Source organism: Patagioenas fasciata, chromosome 1 (genome assembly GCF_037038585.1).
Source record: "Patagioenas fasciata isolate bPatFas1 chromosome 1, bPatFas1.hap1, whole genome shotgun sequence".
In the NCBI taxonomy this organism is placed as follows: Eukaryota; Metazoa; Chordata; class Aves; order Columbiformes; family Columbidae; genus Patagioenas; species Patagioenas fasciata.
In genome coordinates this window covers 214,932,119-214,947,989 of record NC_092520.1, presented here as the reverse complement: position 1 = coordinate 214,947,989, position 15,871 = coordinate 214,932,119, and the positions used below count along the sequence as shown (strand labels likewise).

The 15,871-nt window shown below is 59.6% G+C and overlaps 2 protein-coding genes across 3 annotated transcripts; one reads left to right on the top strand and one right to left on the bottom strand.

Moving 5' to 3' along the window:
- Nucleotides 1-2,262: 2,262 nt before the first annotated feature.
- GCC1 (GRIP and coiled-coil domain containing 1) lies at nucleotides 2,263-10,204 on the bottom strand. Of its 2 annotated transcripts, none has more exons than XM_065839285.2 (3): nucleotides 10,127-10,204; nucleotides 8,046-9,104; nucleotides 2,263-5,359 (listed from the first exon to the last, which is right to left on the bottom strand). In XM_065839285.2, exons 2-3 carry the CDS (start codon nucleotides 9,090-9,092, stop codon nucleotides 4,061-4,063), a joined length of 2,346 nt encoding a protein of 781 aa, XP_065695357.1. In that variant the 5' UTR covers nucleotides 9,093-9,104; nucleotides 10,127-10,204; the 3' UTR covers nucleotides 2,263-4,060. The 2 variants fall into 2 exon arrangements, with proteins under 2 accessions (XP_065695357.1, XP_065695365.1); XM_065839293.2 differs by lacking the exon at nucleotides 10,127-10,204 and adding an exon at nucleotides 9,392-10,032.
- A 187-nt stretch (nucleotides 10,205-10,391) lies between these two features.
- Nucleotides 10,392-15,165, top strand: ARF5 (ARF GTPase 5). The gene is made up of 6 exons (XM_065839341.2): nucleotides 10,392-10,547; nucleotides 10,721-10,801; nucleotides 11,545-11,654; nucleotides 11,943-12,014; nucleotides 14,233-14,358; nucleotides 14,474-15,165. The coding sequence occupies exons 1-6, from the start codon at nucleotides 10,481-10,483 to the stop codon at nucleotides 14,558-14,560; spliced, it is 543 nt and encodes a 180-aa protein (XP_065695413.1). The 5' UTR covers nucleotides 10,392-10,480; the 3' UTR covers nucleotides 14,561-15,165.
- Nucleotides 15,166-15,871: the final 706 nt, after the last annotated feature.

Below are 15,871 nucleotides of genomic sequence, written 5' to 3'. Positions count from 1 at the left end.
CGCTGGGCACCACTGAACAGAGTCTGCTCCATCCTCTGACACCCCCCCTGACATATTGATCATTGATCACATCCCTCTCAGCTTCTCTTCTCCAGCTCAGCAGCCCCAGTTCTCCCAGTCTCTAAGGAGGTGAGGGGCTGTGGTGGAGGAACCGGCATCGCCCTGATCTCCGGTGGGTGGGAAGCGCCTGGGCCAGGGCTCTGGCCGGGGCTGCCGCGGTGGGCAGCGGTTTCCCCAGGTCTCCACAGAGGGTTTCCCGCATGCACACACCATTACCTGCTTATCCGAGAGAGCCGAAGGCTGCTCCTCTTCGCTCACCATGGCCGCGCAGCTGGGAACCGCGGGTCTCTTCTCCACCATGGGCACAGCCGGGGTGCAGCCGGTTGCACCGGAGCAGCTCCAGCAGCCAGTGCGGCTGTGCTCGCCGTACGCCAGCGCTGCCCGCGCGGTGCAGCCAGAGGAACCTGCCCGGCCGGAGCTTCCCCAGGGCGAGCAGGTACGTGCAAACCCTGCGAGCAGGGAGGGACCAGCCCCTCCCGCTTAGGGGCCCAAACACGCTTCATTCCCCCCCTGGGGTGCTTCATACCCTTCTAAGGTATTTCATACCCCCCCATGGCGTTTCCTACCTCCCAGGGTGCTGCATCCCCCTCCAGAAATGCTCCGCTTTTCTGTGATCTAACAGCAACAACAGCTCAAATGCACGAGGTGACTGGACTAGATGATCTTTTGAGGTCCCTTCCAATCCCAAACATACTGTGATACTGTGTGAAAAATGGAGGTTTTTAAGGATTTTACACCCATCCAAGCGCGGTGCTGACAGAGCCACGCGTGAGCACCCCACAGCGGGCCCAGTGGCTCCGGCCAACCCCGGCACCGCGGGCAAGGGGCTGCCAACCACGGCTCTGCCGCTGTGCCAGCCCCCGCGCTCACTCCTTCAACCACCGCTCACGGAGCTGTTCTGCTTCAAACAGTTTTCCTTTTAGTTTTATTGAGGAGGGTATTGGCTGCATGAAGAGAGGAAAGAGGCAGGGATGTGGGGAAGGTCCAAGGGACAAGAGGAGCAGGAGAGGGGCTGTGGGGACAGGGATCGCACCAGGAGAGCCGCACGAGGTTACAGCAGCTCCGCATGGGCCCTGGGTTGTTCCTGCGCTCTCTCCAGCTCGGCTGGAAGCTTCTCCTGCTGCCGGAGACCCCAGCGCTGCGGGTGGGAAAAGCCGGGTCGCAGCACTCCCGGGACAGCAGAGTCCATCCTGCTGCATCTACAGCACCACGGACCCCCCGGCACGGGGTCTCCTCTGGGGCAGCACGTCCTCCAGAAGGACACGGGGATCCCCATTCAGCGCGGGCAGCGAGGCCAAAGCTGAAGGAACCCTCATCATCCTCAGCCCTTGTAGGAGTGTGGAGCAATCCCTGGGGTTTCAGAGGCACTGCTCAACTCGCACTTTCCAAACGGGGACTCCGGGCTGGGCTCTTCTGCGTGGATCTCTCAGCTGAGCCACCACTCGTGTGGTTGAGAAGCATCTCAAAGCCAAGGAGCACAAAACCAAGCTCTCCCTGGAACAAACTCTCCCATTTAAACCCCGTTGCTTCCGTCAGAGCCGCACGTGGATCCCGCAGATGCTCTCAGCCCGGTCTCTGCACAGAGACAAGATTCAGGTGATGGATGGGGCAGGTGACCGCTCAGCTTTGTCACCCGTCCCGGGACCTCCAGCAGACACAGGGGCACGTTTTCCCCGAGGAGAAATTGGCACGGAGGGTTGCATTAGCGCGAGCGCCGCCCTCACCATCAGCAAGGCAGGATCTGTGCGGCAGAGTCCAGGAACTCAGCCCCAGGCAGAACGAGGATGGGTGGCACAGCACAGGGATGGAAAGGGCTCCATCCTGCTCAGCCGCTCCAGCTCTCGGTGCGCCCCAGGCACACAAATTGCCTGGGAAGTTGTGCTTTACTAAGCCAAGCTTTAATTAAAAACAAAGCAGGCGCACAAAACCAAAACTCAAGCGAGATTTTGCCTACGCAGCTGAGAAAGCTCTGGAGGCTTCGGCAGCGGCTCGGGCGGGAGCAGCCGGGTCCAGCGCTGCAGGCGAGCGCCCGACACCTCTGGAAACGTCCCCGCCTGGTTTTGAGAGAGCAGTGACCGTGTAAATCCCAGCACCGACGCTTCCCAATCGGTGCTGCTCCAGGAGCCCCAGCTGCGCAGCTCCGCAGAGGCACAGGGACGCTCCTGCCCGTTCCGGGGAGCTCGATGCGCACAGGACACACAATAGCTGGGAAATTGGTTTTATTTTCCTCCCGACCTTGCGTAGCCTTTGTCACCGAGAGCGTCGGTGCCTGCCCAGACCTCGGGAGCGGTTTTGCTGCAGCAGAGCACGTTTTGGACACTGAAACCCACTCCGCTGCCCACACAGAACCACAAGTCCCCGTGTGAGCTGCCCTGAGCTCCAACACCGCCCCCTGGCCACAAGGACCAGCCAGGACCCAGCCGTGGCCACCGAGCCCCCTGGGGCCCCCTGCTGCTTTCCTCACGCGTCACCCTGCAGAGCCAGGTCCTGTCCCAGGCGGTGGGAGAGATGCTGCAGCCATCTCTGGGCTGGGTGTCCTCGAGTGGCCCCAGCACCCAGGGACTGGACGGGGGAACCCCAGGGACCCCGTGCCCCTTGTCTCAACCATCAGCAGGGCAGGGGGGAGATGGAAAGCAAAGGGAAGGCAACAAGTTACAGCCGCGATTGGTGAAAACACGGGCTCTGAGGGTGACAAAGCGCGTTCCCCGTCTCTGGCCTGTCAGCTCTCAAGGCACAAACACCAAAAGGAAAGTTGGGTTTCCGCTGAGGCGGAGGGGACAGTTTTCCCGTGCCAGCGTTGTGTGCCCCGCTCACAGCCGCCCGAGGACCCTTCCCACACGCTCCAGTAATATTCATAACACACGCTCTGCTTTTAGTCTTGTAACCGTTTGAACGCCTCATTCCAGCCACCTCCCTGCCGAGCTGCGGCGCTGGGCTCCGGCAACGCGCAGGAACGCGGGCGGGAGGCACCGCAACCAAAGCAGGGCTGTTTTGGACGGTTTGGCTTTCCTCCCGCTGCCTTCACCACTTTGCAAGGAATGAGGCAAAACCTGGAGGTGCGTGCAGCAGCCGGCCAGGCGCTCAGCATCACCCGGCGCTCACTGCAAGCACCAAGAGGAACGTCAGGTTCCTCTGGCCTCCTCTGTCCCGGCAGGAACAACGCCCTGCTTCTAAAACCACACTGCGGAACATCCAGAACTTCACCACAACTCCCAAATGCCTTGAAAACAACTGCTGAAGGGTCAGCATCCCTACTGCAGCCTCTCCTCCGTTTGCTTTCTGGCTCTCATACGGGGTCAGAAAGCTCCGGTATCCGCTCCAACTGCTGCCCAGCGCCTGCTGGTTTGGCACTAGTGGGGAGGAAATACTCACAACATCTTTCCTCTTTCCTGGGAAACCCCGATAAGTGCAGAGAGAACCCTGCTCAGCACTGGTAACGCACCAACACACGTGGTGCCGTGGGACGGGCCCCGGTGCTGCCGGGAGCTGCCGCAGCCACTGCTGGCGATTTGGCTCTAGGTTAAAAATACAAACAAAACCTTTTGAGAAAATGCTCCAGATTTTTGGCGTTTTGGTGATGCTGGTGGTCAAGGCTCAGCGTTCCTGCAGGCGTTCAGCTCTTGGTCCGATGTGATTTTAAATCTCGCAGTCACAAGCCTGGTGTTTGAAGATCAAAGCGAGTTTCACCCTACGCGTGACATGCAGGGACTTCTTAAAAATGGTGTTTAAAAAAGCACCAGGATCTTCCATTTTTTTCTTTAATCAAGTTCCAACTCGGAGCAAATTCTCACACTGGCTCCCGCTGTGATCCTACCGGAATAGTTGGCACAATCCCATTTTCAATTAGTACCAAGAGCAGCAGTTTAAGCCCAGTTTGTTGCTGGAAGGTCCCTGCTCCATCACACGGTTGGAAAGAGGTTCCAGCACAAGTGAAGTGGTCTGAGTTAATAACCAGAAACGTGTGACTCTGGAAAAGCAGCTGGGAATAAAACACAGCATCTCATCTCTTCCCAGAAAGCCACCAGCTGCCGGAGGCCGACTGTTTGGCGATGGCCCGCTTCTCCTCCGGGCTGAAATGCAGGATGGTCAGTATGGCAGTCAGGGTCTGCTGGCGCCCCAGGGAGTCCGGCAGCGTCAGAAACCTGAACACGATGTTCTTGAGGTATTCCAGGTTGGCCCCCTCCCTGCTCTTATCTCTGAAGTTCTTCTCGATCTCGCTGTGAAGCGTGCAAACCTCCTCCCGGTGCTTCTCCTCCTCAACCAAGATTTTCTCCTGGAGCTGATGAACCTGCATTTCCAGCTTGTGCTTGTGTTTCCTCAGCGCCCCGATCTCCACTTCTTTGCGAGCCAGCTGCTCTGCGTACAAGAAGAAGGTGGGCTCGCTGCTGGCTGAGAGCTGAAGGGCCTGGGGGAGGATCTCTGAGGAGTCGCTCCCTGGTGAGTCGCTGCTCGTGGTCCCCGACACCAGGTAGTTTTTGGATCCTTGGAGCCCGTAGGGCAGCGTGAGGGATCTCAGCTGCTCCAGCTCTTGGTCCTTCTCCGCCAGCACGGCCAGAGCTCGGTCCCGCTGCTTGTGCATCTCCTCCTCCAGCTTCAGCGCCCGCTCCCTGTATTCCAGCTGGCACCGCTCTAATTCCTGCTTGTGAATCTGCTGCAGCCGGGACAGCTCTTTGCTCTTGGCTTCCATGTCCTGCTGGTGCCGCTTCTCCGTGTCCTCGGCGGCCAGCTGCAGCGTGACGTATTTCTCCTTCAGCTCCGCCAGCTGCTCCTGTGCTTCCTCCAGTTCTTTGGCCAGGTTGCCGTCTTTGGCCGACTTGTTCTTGAGAACCACCTGCGCCCTCATCTTGTACCGCTCAAACTCCTCCTTCAGCTGCTTCAGCTCCTGCTGGTAGTACAAAGCCGTGGCCTTCTCGCCGTCCCCGGTCTCGCTGCCCTTGGGCAGCTCCAGCTCGCACAGCTTCTCGATGTCCAGAGTCGGCTGACTCTTCTTAGCGGCCGCCTGCAAGAGCTTCTTCAGCTTCTCCATTTTATCCTTTAGAACATTCACGTCGAGGTTGGTTTCTTCGAGGTGAACATCGGCGGGGGCTCGGCTGGAGGCGGCGATGGCCAGGGTTTTGTTCTCCAGGTCCAGCTGGACGATGCGGTCCTTGAGCTTCTGAATCACCGCCTGGTCCTTCTGCTTGGCTTTCTCGTAGGTGCCCAGGAGCTCGGACACTTGGGACACCTGTCCCTCCAGGTCGGCCACGCGCCGCTCCTCGTTCTGGGCGTGCTGGCGCAGCTGCTCCTCCGCCTGTGCCGTCTGCGGACAGACACACAGACAGGGTCAGACCAGTGCTCTGGGGCTCCACTCCGCTCTGCCCAACTCCGGGCAAGGCAGGGCCATCCCGTCCCCCAGACCAGCCACCACAAGCACTTGGCTTTTGGGATTTTTGTTTCTTTTGGGGATAAAAGAAACCAAAAGGGTTTTTGCTGCTGCTCCTGGCGTTACCCGCGGTGCTGCAGGTGGGAAGCACCAACCTCACAATCTGCAACAGGTTATTTTCAAACTGTGTGTGTGCTCTAAAGCCTTCATCCTTCTAACAGCAATCTACCTAAATGCTACGCCTTGTTGCACTGATTTTAATAGAATTCAGTGGTTTCTGAGTAGCTCCAGCAAACAGCTGGTGTTCAGAGTTTCTACGGCTATTGAGAACTGACTAATAGCTACTAATAACTACTCATAACAACTCTGGGCAATGGCAGGGGTCTCACCACCCTCAGGGCAACAATTTCTCCCCCATGTCCAGCCTGAATCCCCATCCTTCAGTTTCAAACCATCACCCCTTGTCCTGTCACAACAGGCCCTGAGACTGTCTTAAAAAGTCACTATTTTGTAAAGGATAAGCTTTTGGGTTGTTTCTGTTTACGCCTGTCATACCTAGTTTATATTTTCAGGTTGGTTTTGTTTTTCTTTTTTAATCCAAATGTGAGGGCTAAAAAAAGAAGTATATTGAGAACTGAAACCTGACAATCACCATAGTGAACTAAACCACCTGAGCCAGGTCTGCATCACCTGTCAGAGAGCAGGTTAGGAAAGCTTCATGAACTCTGCTTCACATGTTGTAACAGCAGAGATGCTTAACAAAACCCAAACTGTGAGAGAACAGGCTGCCTGAGCTCATTACTGGGTACACTGCTTGTTGGAGAACTTGGCTAGAAACTGCTCATATAGAATTTGCTCAGAATTTGTTCAACTTCTGCAGGTTGGGAACCTTTGAACTTCCTGCTTCGTGAAGGAAAAGAAAGCCTCAGAGTCTTGAATCTGGAAGCTGAGGGAGCTGTGCCCTCAGAGATGAGCAACGGGAGAGAACGCGGCTGCTTTGGCTCTTACCAACAACTTATTTTCTCCAGCTGCAGGTGCAAAGTAGCAGCTGGAGGTCAGAACTGTAACTGTCAGCCCACCTGATGAAGAACAGGGAGACCCCAAACTGTCATTTTGCAGCTGGCCTGGAGTGACGCGCGATGTGGGGGTTGGGATTGGGGGAACTGGCCAAGGGCTTTTCTGCGGAGGGTTCCTCTCCAGGAGGCACCAGCTCGAGCTGCACCTTGCTAATAAACCAGTTATTTTAGAAGAATTCCTGCAATCCATGCTATAGGAAACCTACAAGCCTGATGCTTCAGATTAGAGAGAAGGGAACTTGTTCCGGAGGGCACGGAGGTGAGAGGATCACAGGCTCCAGGTGCAAATTCTGTTACTGGTGCCAACCCCCGGCACAACCCATGGAGCTGCACAGAGTCCTCTTTCCCACCACAGCCCTTTCCAGCGCTTTGCTCCCCCTGCACACACACGGTAGAGCTTTTCTCCTCTCTTTATCTTCTTTCTCTAGCGCACTCTGAGCTTTCCTGAAGAAGGCTGGTTAGAAGAGATTTCCTTTTTATGAGCTCCTGTAATTGCACCTTGTACGGCACTGACACATTTAATGGCCTCGAGTTGTGTCAGGGAAGGTTCAGATTAGATATTAGGAGCAATTTCTTCCCCATTGGAACAGGCTGCCCAGGGCAGTGCTGGAGTCACCATCCCTGGAGGGCTGGACAGACGGACATGAGGTTCTCAGGACACAGGGCAGGGACAGGGCTGGGTTAATTGGCTTATTTTTGGGGTAGGTCTTATTTTGGGGGAAACAGATTTTAAATCCTTTCAGTTTTAGGTCAGTCTGCTCATATAACAAAGGGTGACTCGCAAAACACCAAATCACGAACTACAGCCACTGCTGCCCCTGCAGCTTTAGACATTTGGAAGCCCCGCAATTAGTTGAGTCTTGCTTTAACACAGAACTCAAGACTGTTGGGTAAAGTGTCCTTTAGCTGAACGTTGCTCATTATACGCTAAAAGGATTATGTAATGCAATATGCAAATGTGTAAGAATTGGCTCTTTAGGGTGTGAATGTAGTGATCAGATTTTGTATAGAATGCCTTTTACTTTTCTTGCCGGCGTGCTGGCTTTATTCCAGCATCCAGATTTGCAAGAGTCTGTAAACAAGTATCGCGTCTCTGCGCTCATTTGGCTCATTTGCGTGCACACCGAGTAAAGAACCACAGGATGTCCTGGGCTAGAAGGACCCACAGGGATCAGAGCCCAAGTGCTGTCCCTGCCCAGGACACCCCACAGGTCACCCCGTGTGTCTGAGCACGCTGTCCAGTCTCTGCTTGAACACTGTCAGGTTGGGCCGTGACACCTCCCTGGGAGCCTGTTCAGTGTCCAGCACCTCTGGGGAAGAACCTTTGCCTCATGTCCCACTGACCCTCCCGGCACATCTGCTGCCGTTCCCTGGGGTCTGACATTGGTCGCTGAAGAGAAGAGTTTGGTGCCTGCCTCTCCTTCTTCCCTGGTTTTGAACAGAACCCTGGTTTTGGGACAACAGTATCACAATCTGCGTTTTCCCACCTCAAACCCTGCTCCAACCACTCCCGATCCATCCCAGGGCCCAGCCTGGGAATTATTTACCTTCCTCATCTCCTGCAGCAGCTGCACTTGGAAGTGATTCTTCAGGCTGCTCATCTCCTCCTGCAGACCCTGTATCTGCGGGTCCGGCTTCTCGTTCTGCTCCTGAACAGCTTGCAGCTCTCTCTTCAGGTCCTCCACCTCCTGGCTCAGCTGCCTGATCCGCAGTTCGTAGCCCTCGGCGCGGTCGGCCACGGACGCCCTCCCAGCCAAGGCCTCCCGAGTCTCCTCCAGCTTCAGCTCCACGTCCTGGCGCAACGTCCTCTCGTTCTGCAGCAGCTTCTGGAGCTCGCGCAGCATCACGGCGTGGTCGCCCTGCTCCTGGGCTCGGTCGTGCTGCTGCGTGATCAGACGGGCTTTGGTCTCGGCCAGTTGTTCCTGGATGGACTTCAGCTCCGTCTCCAACTTCTCGGTCTCGTTTTCTGCTTTTTTGATGGCATCGTCCAGGTCCTGCTTCATCTTCTTCTTGTCGGCTTGGTAGGAGGCTTCCATGCGGGACTTCTCCTGCGTGACCGTGGCCAGGGCGCTGGTCAGGGTGGCCAGCTGGGTCTTCAGCTGGAACACTCTTCTATCAGCCTCGCCGGCAGCGGGCGGCACGTCCCCACTGCTCGTGCTGACACCGCTCTCCGAGCCGCTTGTCTCTTCTGATTTAAGAGAAGAACCGGTGGCCGCGGGTTTGTCATCCTCAGGCCCCGGTTCACCCTTCGTACTGGCCAGACTGGCAGCGGTGTCTGCGCTGGTGGCCGTCCCCGCGCTGTCCTCGCTGTGAACCGAGCTCTGGTCGTCAGCAGAATCGGCAAAGGAAGAGCCAGAGCTGGCCCCGGACACAGGCTGAGCGCCGCTCAAGCCGATATCTGCCTCATGGGACACGGACAACACCTTCAAACTGGCTTCCAAGGCTTCCTTCTCCTTGAGGAGGCTCTTGTAGGCTCTGACGACATCCTTCAGCCGCATCTGGTATTGAAGAAGCTGCTTCTTCTGCGATTCAATCGTCTCTAGAAGATCTTTTTTACTCGGCCCGCCTCCAAAGTTCATGCCAAACTTCTCCATGATTCATGCGATCTGAAAAGAGAACAAACCAGCACGAAGGCTAAAGGAGCAGCAAAGACACATTTGCGATCAGCAGGAGGATACAGCTAAACAGGAGCAACATCCTGACCCCTCAGGACACCACAACGTGTCCCTCACCATGCACTTTGCCCAGCAAAGCGCCTGCACGCCCCAGTGATCCCTCAAGCTTCTCAAACAGAGAAGAAGCTTTAATGCCTTGCATGGCAATATCTGCCCTGCAAGTGCTCCCTGTCGGGTCAGTCTGGGGGGGCTACATCTATAAATGACTCCATTTTTACCGTTCAAGAGGAACAGTTCCCTGGGCTGTCCCTTGGCAGCGCAGCCGCCTGTGAAGGCAACTCCAGTGCTGCCAGCTCCGGGTGGGGGGCCCAGCTCTGGGTGGGGGGCCCCACAGCACAAGACCATGGCGGGGGGTTTGCTCTGCTGCAGATGAGGGGGTGTCAGAGGGTGGGGCAGTCACGGGAGGGGAGTGTGGGCGGGTGGGACGGGGACACGGTGGGTTCGGGGGTGACAAGCGGCGGGGGAGCAACCGGGGCAGCTGCTGAGGCGGGGTGGAGGGGCAGCGCTGGAGCAGAGCGGCCATGAGGCGGGGGCGTCAACGGGGTCCCGTGGGGGCAGAGGAGGTTTTTGGGCAGTGGTGGAGAGGCCAGTGGGGCAGGGAGGGCCCATGGGGTTGGGGAAGCCGTGGAGCGGGGCCTGTGGGGCAGCAGAGGCTTTTGGGCAGCGGTGGAGAGGCCGGTGGGGCGGGGAAGGAGGCGGGACAGGGGGCTTGTGGGGGCCTACGGGGCAGGGGGGGCCGAAGAGGCTGTTGGGCAGCGGCGGAGGGGCCGGTGGGGCAGTGGAGGCTGCGGAAGGGCCAGTGGGGCAGTGGAGGCTGCTGGGCAGCGGCGGAGGGGCCGGTGGGGCAGTGGAGACGGCGGGGCCGGGGAGGGGGAGGAGGCGGAGGGGGGGGGGGGGGGGGGGGAATCCCGAAGGGGTCTCCATAGCAACCGCCCCTTCACCCCGGGCCTTACCTCCGGCCGGCGTCCGGTGCGCATGCGCACAGCGCCACTTCCGCCCGCTGCCGACGCGCACTGCGCATGCGCTTCCGCGGGGCACGGACGGAGCGGTCAACGGGGTGGGGCCAGGTGGCACGGGAGGGGGCGGGGCTCCCCAAGAGGGCGGGGCGATGCGGGAGCCCCGCGCGGCGCAGCGTCCCGGGGGCGGGGCCTGACAGCCGCGGGGGCGGGGAGGGGGCGGGGCCTGGCAGCCGCGGGGGCGGGGCCCGGTGCGCGGGGGCGGGGCCTGCGGAGCGCGGAGGCAGCGGGTGGCAGCGGGGCCGTCCCGTCCCGTCCCGTCCCGTCTTGTCCCGACCCTCCGCCGCCGCCATGGGCCTCACGGTCTCCGCCATCTTCTCCCGCATCTTCGGCAAGAAGCAGATGCGGATCCTGATGGGTGAGCGCGGGGGCGGCAAAGCACGGCCGGGGGATGGGGATGGGGATGGGGATGGGGATGGGGATGAGGATGAGGATGAGGATGAGGATGAGGATGAGGATGAGGATGAGGATGGGGATGGGGCCGGGGCATCTACCGGTACCGGCGCCGGTGACACCGTCTTATCGTTGCAGTGGGGCTGGATGCTGCTGGCAAGACCACCATCCTCTACAAGCTGAAGCTGGGTGAGATTGTCACCACCATCCCCACCATCGGTGAGTGCCTTGGCTCCAGGCAGGGCCCCCACCGGGTACCGGGCACCAGGCAGGGTCCCCCAATTTGGCACTGGGTACCGGGCAGGGTCCCCCGCCCTGCCTGTGACAGCTGGCGCCAGGCGAGGTCCCCCTGTCACATCCTGCAGGCTGTGCCACCCACCCAGGTACTGCTTTCCTGTGGGTCCCCCCGAGCCAAGCCCTGATGCTCCCTGATCAGCTGGGGGCTGTGTGGGGTGAGATGTGCCCCATGACACCCTGGTACCCCATCCCCCCAGCTGTCACCCTCCCATGATCCTGTGCCTGTCTGGCTGTTGTCCCTGGCATGGCTATCGGCACAGACCAGCGGCATCGACCCGCGTGGCACAGCAGGTGTGAACCCCCGTGTGCCGCCCTGTGTCCTGCCGGGTCCTGGGTGCAAAACTTCAGAGGGTGCTCAGCACCATCTCCTGTAGCTGGAGGTGGGCTGTGAATGGGCTGAGCCACAGGGTCCGGGAGGCTGATCACCCGTGGTGCAGAATTAGATTTAGATTGGGTCTTGGGAACAATTTCTTCCCCAAAGGGCTGTGGGGCATTGGAACAGGCTGCCCAGGGCAGTGCTGGAGTCACCATCCCTGGAGGGTTGGACAGACAGACATGAGGTTCTCAGGACATGGGGCAGGGACAGGGCTGGGTTATGGTTGGACTCCATGAGCTTGAGGGGCTTTTCCAACCAACGTGATTCTGTGATTGCTGCCTCCCCGCAGGGTTCAACGTGGAGACGGTGGAGTACAAGAACATCTGCTTCACCGTCTGGGACGTGGGCGGCCAGGACAAAATCCGGCCTCTCTGGAGACACTACTTCCAAAACACACAGGTATGGGGCGCACAGCCTGGGGGGCGTGGGCAGGGCAGGGTGACCCCCCAGGCTGCAGCAGTGTCTGGAGGTCCCCAGGGCTTGCGACCTGAACTGGGGTGTGGGTGACAGCACGGAATGTGTCCTGATCTCCAGGGTGTCCCCACCGGGACGGCACGTGGCTGTTTGCTCTGGCTCTGTGGAGGGTGCATAGGGGACTTGGGGGACATTTGGGCCATTCCTCCCGTTGGTTTGGGGGTGCCTGGGTGTCCCCCTCTCCTCCACACAAGCTGCCTGGTTCTCCCGCAGGGTCTCATCTTCGTGGTGGACAGCAACGACCGCGAGCGGGTGCAGGAGTCTGCCGAGGAGCTGCAGAAGATGGTGGGTGCTGGAGGGGGTTGGTCTGGCGGGGAGAGGGGTGTCCCACACCCCTCTGCCTGCAACGTGGAGCCAGGGGCATCCATCTGGGTACGGGCTTGGGGACCCAAGAGTGAATGCGCTGGCAGGAGTGGCTGGACCTGCAGGGACCAGGAGCGATTGCAAGGGGTGAAAGAAATGGCTGAGGAAACGCCGCTTTAGGTTTTACTTAGTCAGGGCTTTGCTAGCCAAGCGCCCAGGCGCATGGGGAGTGTCCAGAAATGACGTCCAAAAGCCAACCTGCCAGGTGGGGGGTGTTTACTCCTTGTGTGGCTGCCTGGGGGGGACAGAGCATCCCTGGGGAGGGACGTGGCACAGAGCGGGGACAGGGGACAGGCAGGTGCCCGCTGCCTGCTAGTTGTTGTTCGGAGAGCGTGGTGCCCACTCTCTTGTGGGCACCCCATGGCGGTCCCCGTGTCCCTGGTGCCCCTCTCTCCAATGTATCCCCTCTGTGAAGCACATCCTGGTGCCACCAAGACCTCTGGGCAGCGATGGGGAGAGCAGGGCTGCGATGGGGACGGCAGGGCAGCGATGGGGACGGCAGGACAGCGATGGGGACGACAGGGCAGCGATGGGGACGGCAGGGCAGCGATGGGGACGACAGGGCAGCGATGGGGACGACAGGGCAGCGATGGGGATGGCAGGGCAGCGATGGGGACAGCAGGACAGCAATGGGGACCGCAGGACAGTGATGGGGATGACAGGGCAGCAATGGGGACAGCAGGGCAGCGATGGGGACGGCAGGGCAGCGATGGGGATGACAGGGCAGTGATGGGGGCAGCAGGGCAGCGATGGGGATGGCAGGGCAGCGATGGGGACGGCAGGGCAGCGATGGGGATGGCAGGGCAGTGATGGGGACGGCAGGGCAGCGATGGGGATGGCAGGGCAGCTATGGGGACGGCAGGGCAGCGATGGGGACGGCAGGGCAGCGATGGGGACGACAGGGCAGCGATGGGGACGACAGGGCAGCGATGGGGACGGCAGGGCAGCGATGGGGACGACAGGGCAGCGATGGGGACGGCAGGGCAGCGATGGGGACGGCAGGGCAGCGATGGGGACGACAGGGCAGCGATGGGGACGACAGGGCAGCGATGGGGATGACAGGGCAGCGATGGGGACGGCAGGGCAGCGATGGGGACGACAGGGCAGCGATGGGGATGACAGGGCAGCGATGGGGATGGCAGGGCAGCGATGGGGATGGCAGGGCAGCGATGGGGACAGCAGGACAGCGATGGGGACCGCAGGACAGTGATGGGGATGACAGGGCAGTGATGGGGACAGCAGGGCAGCGATGGGGACGGCAGGGCAGCGATGGGGACGGCAGGGCAGCGATGGGGACAGCAGGGCAGTGATGGGGATCGCAGGGCAGCGATGGGGACGGCAGGGCAGCGATGGGGACGGCAGGACAGTGATGAGGACAGCAGATACCAGAGGGCAGTAGAACTGCACTTTGGAGTCTTGTGTGTAGATAAAATGTGTGTGTGCTTACACACACCTGTCTCCAAGATAAAGGAATTCTGGAGATCTTGTGACATGGAACACACACAACTTTTGCACAGATCCATGTTGTGTTATTCAGGAGAGTACGGTAGTAACAGTATTGGTTTAAATCTAACCAACTTAAGGAAACCATGACAAGTATGTGCATAACTGGGAAAGAAACAACAGAACTTCAAAATGCCCAACAATGAGCAGAACATTAAAAATATAGAATCACAGCTGGTTTGGGTTGAAGGGACCATCCCAGCTCCCCCAGCCCCCTGCCATGACAGGGACATCTTCAGCAGCTCAGGGTGCTCAGAGCCCGTCCAGCCTGGCCTGGGATGTCTCCAGGGATGGTTCATCCACCACCTCTCTGGGAACCTGGGCCAGGCTCTCACCACCCTCAGGGCAACAATTCCTTCCTCCAACAATCCTTCCTGGATCTCCCTCCTTTAGTTTAAAACCATCACCCCTTGTCCTGTCACAACAGGCCCTGAGATTGTCTTAAAAAGTAGTTATTTTGTAAAGGGTAAGCTTTTGGGTTGTTTCTGTTTACTCTTTTAATATCTAGTTTATATTTTCAAGTTGTTGGGGTTTTTTTTTAATCCCAAATGTGAGGGCTAAAGAAAAGGTGTCTGGAGAGCTGCAACGTGCCTTTCTGCAGTGCTTAAGCTCCCGTCTGCGCCCTCTCTCTCGGCAGCTGCAGGAGGACGAGCTGCGCGACGCCGTCCTGCTGGTGTTCGCCAACAAGCAGGACATGCCCAACGCCATGGCGGTGAGCGAGCTGACCGACAAGCTGGGGCTGCAGGCGCTGCGCAGCCGCACCGTGAGTGCTGGGGGGACATCCCCATCCCCATCCCCGCGGGAGGGACCTGTGGGGTCACTCTTTGTGGGGCACGGGGCTGAAGAACCCAATGCCTGTTCCTCCATCTCTTTCGCAGTGGTACGTGCAGGCGACGTGCGCGACGCAGGGCACGGGGCTGTACGACGGGCTGGACTGGCTGTCGCACGAGCTCTCCAAGCGCTAGCAGAGCCGGATGAGCGGGGACATCTCTTCCAACTGCTGTTTTGTTTCGTTTTCTTTGGTTTATTATGGGGGGGGGGGGTGTTTTTTTCCATTCTCCCCAGCGTGGCCTTGTCTCTGTGTGTTTATCCGGTAGGACGTGAGCTCAAGGACTCTGCGAGCAGCTCCGTTGCAAGCAGCTCCGTTTTGAGCGTCCTGCCTTCGCTGCGTGCCGGCCGCCCTCCCCACCTGCATGTGCCGTCTGCCAGAGCTTGCAGGGACCTGCCGGGGTGGCATGTCCCCAAGTGTCCCTGCTCCTCGCCCGCAGCGGCGGCGGGGGCTGAGCGGGGCCGGGAGGCAGCAGGATGGGAAGGATCCTCCTTTTTATCCTTCGATCGACTCGATAGTTCTCTTTCTCTCGGGGAGGGGGGCTGCGTAACGTGCTGTTGTATATCGAGTTATTAAACGCCACCACTTTGTACCCTGCGCCCGGCGTTGCTGCCTGGCTGCGGGTGCCACCGAGAGCCCCCACGCCCCGACCTGCACCTTCCACCAGCGTCACAGGGATTTGCACCCAAATAAAACCCCCGTGAGCTGTGCGGGAGCACATGCGGCGGGCAGAGGCGCCGAGGTGCGTTTGTGAGCTCGTGTCCTCATCCCCGGGTGCCAGGAGGGGTCTGAGCTGGTTTGTCCCCACCCTGGGGTGCTGTCGGGGTGGGCGCTGGGGCCGCACTGGGGAAAGCCCTGCGGGGTCGGCTCAGGCTGCGTGCTGCAGCAGCGCTAATTGGGTTGTTAATTAGTGGGACTGGGCACAGCCAAGTGCTGGGCAGTGAAGGGCTGAGCCGCGGGCACCGGGAGAAGGGGGAGCAGACTGGGCTGGGTGCTGACTCCAGAAAGCCCAGGGGTGCTGGGGGGAGGCAGCAGGGATGGAGCATCGTGGGGACAGACAGCGGCAATGTCACGCGTGGCTGGGGCAACGGGGTATCTCCCCATGAGGTGCACTGGCAAGCTATGTGCCCTGTGGGGTCACACTGGCTGTGTCCCCAAAGCTGTCCCTGTGGGGTCACACTGGCTGTGTCCCCAAAGCTGTCCCTGCGTGGTCACACTGGCTGTGTCCCCAAAGCTGTCCCTGCAGGGTCACACTGACTGTGTCCCCAAAGCTGTCCCTGCGTGGTCACACTGGCTGTGTCCCCAAAGCTGTCCCTGCAGCGTCACACTGGCTGTGTCCCCAAAGCTGTCCCTGCAGGGTCACACTGACTGTGTCCCCATGGGGCTGTCCCTGCAGGGTCACACTGGCTGTGTCCCCAAAGCTGTCCCTGCGTGGTCACACTGGCTG